The 8,410-nt window shown below is 30.7% G+C and overlaps 1 protein-coding gene across 1 annotated transcript in view; it reads right to left on the minus strand.

Annotated features, from left to right (window-relative positions):
- Positions 1–2,431, minus strand: part of LOC131151584 (protein CMS1) — a 33,427-nt gene extending 30,996 nt beyond the window's left edge. Inside the window, exon 1 of the mRNA XM_058102832.1 lies at positions 1,960–2,431. Coding sequence (XP_057958815.1) covers positions 1,960–2,248 — 289 coding nt within the window. The 5' untranslated portion in view covers positions 2,249–2,431. The remainder of the gene's footprint in view (positions 1–1,959) is intronic.
- Positions 2,432–8,410: the final 5,979 nt, after the last annotated feature.

Here is an 8,410-nt window from a genome sequence, read left to right on the forward strand (position 1 = left end):
CCCTTAAAATTAAAAGGAAAGTTTTATAGGACAGCTTTAATACCAGCTATGCTATATGGATCGGAATGTTGGGCAACGAAGAAACATAATATCTAAAAAGTAAAAGTTGCCGAGATGAGAATGTTTATATAGATAAGTGGTATAACATTGAAAGATAAATTAAGGAAAGAATATATTTGCGGTAAGTTAGGTGTAACTCCTATAGAAGATAAGATAAGAGAGGGACGACTCAGATGGTATGGACACTTGCAACATAGGCCACATAGTACAACAGTGAGGAAAAGTGAATTGGTTACTGTGGGGGATAGTAGAAGGGGTAGGGGTAGACCTAAAATAACTTGAAAGGAGATAGTGAGTAAGGATTTAATATCCCTAAATCTGTCACAAGAAATGGTCCATGATCGCATCATAAATTGGCGGAAAATGATTCATATAGCCGACCCCACCTAGTGGGAATTAAGGCTTGGCTTTGTTGTTGTTGTAGTTGTTTTTCAAAAGTGGGTAGATTTCTAGAGAAAAGATACTAACTTTGCAAAGTTTTTTCAAGACACCAAAAATACTTTTAGGGTCCGTTGGAGAAAAGATTTTGGTTGGGAAAAGGGAAAGGAAAGGGAAATGAGAAGGAAACTCATTTTCCATTGTATTTTTTCTTTGTATCAAATACTACTAAAAAATGAAAATTTATTCAAATATGATTAAAAATTAAGAAAAATTAAATGCTAAAAAGATATAAAACCAAATTTTTTGTTCATTAATTTAATATAATTTTTATTTTGTTTCTCACTATCCTTGATAATCAGAGATGAGAAATTAGATTCCTTTATGTTTTCATTTTCTTTCTCTCATATTTTTTAAGTTCCAAAAAACGAGCCTTAAGAGAAAGAAAATTAATTATTTTATTTGAGAAATAAAAGATTATTTTACTAAAATAGTATTCAATCATTTCTTTCTCTTCAATAATGTAAATGATGAAGGAAAGTTAGGAAACTCATTTTCCACTATATGAAATCCCTCAATACCAAATACTACTAAAACCAAAATTTTATTTTAATATGATTAAAAATTAGGAAAAACTAAATATAAATGATGTGTAAAATCATATTTTTCTTCATTGATTTGGTATAATTTTTGTTTTCTTTTTCACTTTTCTTGATAACCAAACATAAAAAGGGGATTCCTTTTTCCTTTCCTTTCCCTAACATTTTCCAAGTTCCAAAAGGGCCTAAGAAAAAAATCACTCTCTTTCCTTTTTATTTCTTTTTAGTTATTCAAATAATATGAGAGATAACCCACTGTTTGTTTTCTTTTGTCTTTATTAAAACTAGTCATGGGCACGCACCACGTACGTGCTCTGCAACTCTATTTTTAATTTTTTTAAAAAATTTATTAAGAAAAAATGTCAAGACTTAAAGAATATACGGGTATTTTGGGATAATTATAGAATATTACATAGATGTTTTGGATAATTATGAATAGTTATAGGGATATATTTTACATAATTACAATCTTATGTTCGGGAAAGATCTTGGATTTGAATTTGTGTAATATTGAATTTGTACAAATCCATCCAAATTCAAATCTATGATCCCAAATTCATGCTTCTGAACACAGCCTAAGGGTTATTTGGGATAGAATGAATTGTTATAGGGGCATTTTAAAATAAGTATAGATAGTTATAAGGATTAATTTCATACTTTTGAAAAAATACACCAAGGGAAGATCTCCTTTATGGTATTATAGATTAGAGACTAACAATTATCATTTCCTTTCTTTACTCCTCCAATTATTCAAACAAAATGGTGATATTCAAAGAAAAATAAGTAATAGACATAAAAAAAAAAAACAAAATATGCAAAGAAGGGTTTATAGATAACGCAAATAAAAACAAAGCGCCCCACCTACCCCAAAAAATATATATAAAAAAAATTAAATAAAATAAACGATGCGTAAGGGAAAGACCTTTGATCGATTCCAACTCGAGGGAAGAAAGCTGCACGCCATTGGCGGATTGAAACTCGTCGAGAAGGAAAGACAGCTGCTGAGAGGCCGACGCTACTTCAACTGTTTTGCAGTTGTCATTATTGTTGCTATTGATTTCAGTGTTCCCCTCGTTCTTGTTTCTATTCTTGGTGTTGGCTTTAACATTCTTCTTCTTAGACTTTATCTTGGGTCCGCGAGGACGCAGAGATTTGCTTGGGTTCTTGGTAGAGGGTTTTGTAGGATCCTTCTCCGATTTCAAGCTCACCATTCTAGTTCTTGTTTCTACTGCTTCACTGTCTGGCCTTATGCCTCTTATCAGTCGCTAACGCTGTGTTTGCCGTTTATAGTTGCTGGAGGGGCGTAGGGTTAGCGTACCTAAAGCATCCGACCGATAGACAAATAATACCCCTTATGCCTCTTATCAGTCGCTAACGCTGTGTTTGCCGTTTTCCCGTTTTAACTTTTTTTTTTTTTTAAATATATAATAAATAATACCTCTTTCTAGAAAGTATTTTTCAGAATAACTTTAACATAATCTCGCTATTTGAAATAGAGATATTTAACAAATCTCACTACTTGAAATAGCAAGATTTGCTACGTATACAACTCGGTTGGCTGGCACGCGTTCGTGTCAAATTGGGCCTGACATGCATTTAAATCTCGCTACTTGAAGTAACGATATTTAACAAATCTCGCTACTTGAAGTAACGATATTTAACAAATCTCGCTACTTGGAGTAGCAAGATTTGTTACGTATGCAAGTCGGTTGGCTGCCACGCGTTCGTGCCAAATTGGGCCTGATATTTAAATCTCGCTACTCCAAGTAGCGAGATTTTCTGTGCACCTAGGTTAACCCTTTATTATTTATTAATAATTAATTAAATTAGAAATTCTTCAGTTATTTATTTAAATTATTATTTAATAGTTAATTAAATTACAGTTCGTAATTTAGTTAAAAATATTTATTTATTAAAAATTAATGTAACAGTCATACAATATAAATATACACTAATTAAAAAGATACGCTTTTGAGGCCTAATGATTTGTTCATAATTCTCCCCCTAAAGCTGCACTATAAATATCAAATGGTCAAAGTTTTTCTCATAAAATTGAACAAAACCAACAACTAATCCCTTGATAAATAAATTTGCAAGTTGCATCCTGGATGAGATGTATGCAGTGCAAATATCTATATTCACAAGTTACACATGCACAAAATGGCAATCAACTTCATATGCTTAGTTCGCTCACAGAACACTAGGTTTGAAGTTATATGCACTACATAGTTAGAATCTCATAAGTCACGATTTGATTCAAATGATTTGTATCAATTCCACACCAAAATCAATTCAAATATAACAAACGAATCTAAAACCAATTGAATAATTACAAGTCTATCAATTCAACTCATGAATGTAATGAGTCAATTCGAATCTATCGATTCACACAATTTTGGACCTATCATATTTATTCCTTGTTTACTTAAGTTTTGTGCTAAAGAAAATGAAAACTAGAACTTTAGGTCTTTTGCTGCCTTCATAAAACCAAAACCATTATTCACTCTTGGAGGAGTATAGTGTTCTACCATTGAGGGGCAAAACATTCACTAGATAAGGCCATTTAGCATTGTTAGTATGTGCTAGAGGTAATTGTGAGTTAGTAAGGATATAATGGTCATTGGTATATACTTGCCATATATTGTAAGTAGAGGGAGAGACCTATTATTGAGTCGAGGTCTTCCATTTTACCCAATTATTCAACATGGTATCAAAGCAAGATCCAACCTAAACCCTACTGCGAAACCAAACCTCTAATCATCCAAACCTCTCCTCCCATTGCCCATATAACCATTGCTGCACCACTTCAAATCCATTATCACCTTCAGTCATCTATAATTGGACAAGTTGAAACAGATAGTTCCTACCTTGAAATAATGTCTAATCTTGAGTTTGAGTCTTGTCAATTAAGAAAACATCATCATTTTCCCTTTCTTTCCAAGTAAACAAAGGGGTGATTAGTCCTTAATGCTAGTACATTATGATATTTGGGGTCCTAGTCAACAAGTTGTGTCACGTTGAAATTTGGGTTTCAATACTTTGTTACGTATGTTGATGACTAATGCAAGATGACTTTGTTGTATTTAATGAAATAGTTTACTAATTTTTTAATATCTTACGTGACCTTCATTCTCAAATAAAGACTCAATTTAATACGTCAATCAGGATACTTCGTAGTGATACTGCTAATGAGTACTTCATACCAAATTCACTACCTAGAATACTAATCATAGTATGCCCAATGACTTTTGTTCTCAAATAAAGATTCAATTTAAACCATGGTATATGTTCAATGAGTTAGTGTATATTTATAACGTATGATTGTTATATCGAGTTCTTTAGTTGTTGTTGACTCAATATTCTATAATATAAATAATAGTAATATGAGTATTGGAAGTCAAAAGAAAACATTATCCAACACACTTGATATTAGTATGTTCACAACGTTACATTAACCAATTCCGTACACATTCAACCTATCAAATTACTGTAAAAATTTCGACAAAGTTCCCTTTAAAAATATAGCATTTCTATCCACGCACTTGCTCAAATAAAACATTTATCCTACACAAGGCATACCAGTACATTCACAATATTACATTCACCACTTTCATACACATCGAACGTATCAAAGTACTATAAAAATTTCGGTAGAATCTCCTTTACAAATTTAGCATTTCCATCCACGCACCTGTTCAACGAAAACATTTATGAAATACAATTGATACCAGTATGTTCATAACGTTACATCCACCAGTTACATACACATCGAAGCTATAAAAATACTATAAAAAAATTCGGCACACTTCCTTCGGAACATTCAACATATCCATCCATGCACCTCTACAAAAAAAACATTTATCTATCATACGATTTGGCATACCAGTATATTCACAACGTTACATCCACCAGTTCCATACACATCCAACCTACCAAATTACTATAGTGAATGAATGAATATTGAAAATTATATATAAATAATACAATGATCATTTCAATTTAGAAGGAAAACAATATAATGTCATAGAAATGAAATAATAGACCGTTCATCTATGCAAATGAAATAATGGACATCCTCATTTTGTACAAAAGAATTAATACAACGTTCTATACAAGTTAAAAAATGAACAAATAGATGCTTGCCACATCTAGTAATATGATAAACTATACAAATGAAAGAATGAACAAACACATGATGTACACATTAAATAATGAACAAATACATGATGTACAAATGAAAAAATGAACATATGCATGTTGTACAAGTCAAATAATACAACAATGATCTCCTACTCTGTGCTGCAGAAAGGTCGTCTCCAGTGTCGGGGTGGCTGTCGTCTGTGTCTGCCCTCTCCTGGCCGCTCCTCTACATCTGGCGTTCGTCCTCATCGATGTGTGACATAAATTAATATGTGTGGTGATTTCTTAGGTTAACAATCTGAATACTCAACATTTAAATAAGGAATATAGATAGTGTGTTAATTATTTATATTTTATTAATAATTAATACCTTAATAAATAAGGTCAATTTATTATATCTAATTAACAATAATCTTGTTATTAATGTATATTTACAACATATTACTATGATATAAATTAATATTACAATGAATATTACTAATTTAATTTAACATATTAATTTATTTAATGTTAATTCAAATTAATAAAGTTATGGTTACATGTAGCAACTTGGATAGTAAAACAAAAAAGGAAAATAAGAACAACACAATTAAAACTTAAAACTTCCTAATTGTAACACTTGTAATGGGTTTCAAGTGGACAAACTTTTTGAAGTATAAGGGGCAAATCTATGTAGACTAAGTAAATAATATTAACACCATGATTTATGTGAATTAACCTTTGTAGATTACTCCTACATTTGAGGAAGGAGAAAATATTTTTATTCATATAAATCAAATAGTGATACAACAAAAATAGCACTCAATGCTCGAACCTTAACTCCAACACACCTAACCTCAAGGAGAATAAAAATGTCAAAACTTATAAACATAAGAAATAAATTGTCAAATCAGGTTTAGGCTAAAAGCCTAAAAACAAAATAACTAGATTGTTAAATCAGATTTTAAACTAAAACACAAGCATTCAAGAAGTATGTTTAATGACATATTAGATAGGTATAAAATTTGCTTGTTAAATTTATGATTATTCTTACATGACATTGTATTTTCGTTCTACAAACTTAAAAAAATTAAAATTGTGAAACTTCCTAGGTAGCTAATGTAATAACTTGGGAAAAAAAATAAAAAAAATAAAAAAGTAATTAATAAATTAAAATTATGAAAAAAAAATTAATTAATAAATTTAAATTATTAATCAATTAATTAGTTAAGCATTATTAATATAATGTATTAAATAAACAAATAAAGGAAATAGAAAAAAAAGAATTAAATTAAATTAAAATTATTTATTAGTAATTAATTAGTTAAACATTATTAACTTGAATTAATTAAGTTAAGTAAAAATGGTGATTATATATATATATATAAAAGTTAAGTCAAGTAAAAAGAAAAAAAAAATGATGAAAGCATATTCTGAACAATAGACATCTCTCTCTCTCTCTCTCTCTCTCTCTCTCTCTCAATCTTTCTCTCTGCAACTCTCTCAGTCACTCGCCGTCTCCATCTCCGTCTCTCTCTTTCTCCTCTCATTTCTTGGCAGATACTCGATCGATTAGGAAACGGAAGGTGCAGTTGGATTCCTAACTCCGCCACCTACATTTTTATTGGAATAGATTTCTTGTGGAAGCGGCGTAAGCACCATTCCTGGGGTAAAGTAACTTTCCCCTAATTTCTTAATTTCTTGTTAAATCTGCCATTTAATTGACGATCAGGCACCACCACGGGGTCCTAATCGTCGTCGTTGTCATTTTGGCGTAGGTAATTTTTCAATTAAGGTTTTCTAGGTCCTACTCCAAAGCGAGAGTGAGATTTTGAAAATTTGATAATTTGGTTATATTTAAGGGTATATATATTTATTTAGAATTTATGAGTTTAGAAAATATTAAAATAATATTTTATTCAGGATTAATTACATGAAATTAGGATTTTTGATTCAGGGTCTGGGTGAGTGTCGTAGGTATTTTTCGAGGTCCCTGTTGGCGTAGTTCAAGAAATCAGGTAAGGGAAAAAATATATATTAAACCAAAAATTTTATGAATTTAATGAAAAATGAATTGTGTTATATTTACGTGTATATGTCTCAGTATTAGTTTAAAATGTCAATCATTTAAATTATATTTTTCCGAGTTTAGGGCTGTTTATTAGGTACGTATATGCAAAAATGAACTGATGAAAGTGAGAAAATATTTTCAGGATAATTATATAAGAAATGAAAGGTATTTTCAGTATATAAACGTTAAATGTTGGTTGGTGTATTTTACAGGCAATGTATGAATTTTATTACTAAACTGTGTGGCATGAGATTTTGTGCAAATATATGTTAAATCTATGAGATGCAGGTTAAGTAAATAATGCATTGTGAATAAAACATGATATGAACTATGTTGCTTGTGTGTGTCAATGCAACCATGTAAACAGTTGAAAAATGTTGGGTAAATAGCTGCAAGATGTTGGGTAAAACAGTTGAAAGATGTTGGGTATGAAATAAAAAGAAATGAAAATGGAAATGAATGAAATGGAAATAAAACGTGAAATGTGAATAATGTAAAATGGGAAAGAGCCACTTAAAGTGGAATGAAATGCAATGCTTAAGCTATGAACATGAACATATGTGTATGATTGAATAATGACATAAAGGAATGAAGTATTATGATATTAGAAGTACCTATGTACGTAGAACATGATGTGATTGGGCGGGGCATATTCTTCGCCTGAGGGTTGGCTAAGAAAGACGAGTGCACTAGTAGCTTTAGATGTGGTTACCATAAATACATACCTCTCCAAGCATTCTAGTATTTCCACAATCATTCATTTAATAACTGACTTAAAACAAAAAGACATAAGACATAAACATTTACACTCCCCAAAATTAACATAGAAATATACCATTTTCTTTTTCTATTTCTCAATAATGCTATAAAAACCTTGAGCTCTCTAAGCTCAATTTCAAGAAAATCCTGAAAAAGATAATGCATTTATATTCAGGTGAGACACATCTCAGTAAGAGAAGAAACAATATATTAAACACAGCGTGTGGCTAACATGAGGTAAGTAGATATCATTTTAAAAACATTTGCAAATTATTAACATAACACTGAAATCATTTTCTGAACCTAATCAATCACATGCAAAGATTTAACCCACGAGATTATCCAAGGATAGGGGTGATTACCTGTCCATACAAGTAGCGCCCCTCTACTCTGATATTTAGGTAACCCTAAGGTCACTACTAAA

Source organism: Malania oleifera, chromosome 3 (assembly GCF_029873635.1).
Source record: "Malania oleifera isolate guangnan ecotype guangnan chromosome 3, ASM2987363v1, whole genome shotgun sequence".
NCBI lineage: Eukaryota > Viridiplantae > Streptophyta > Magnoliopsida > Santalales > Ximeniaceae > Malania > Malania oleifera.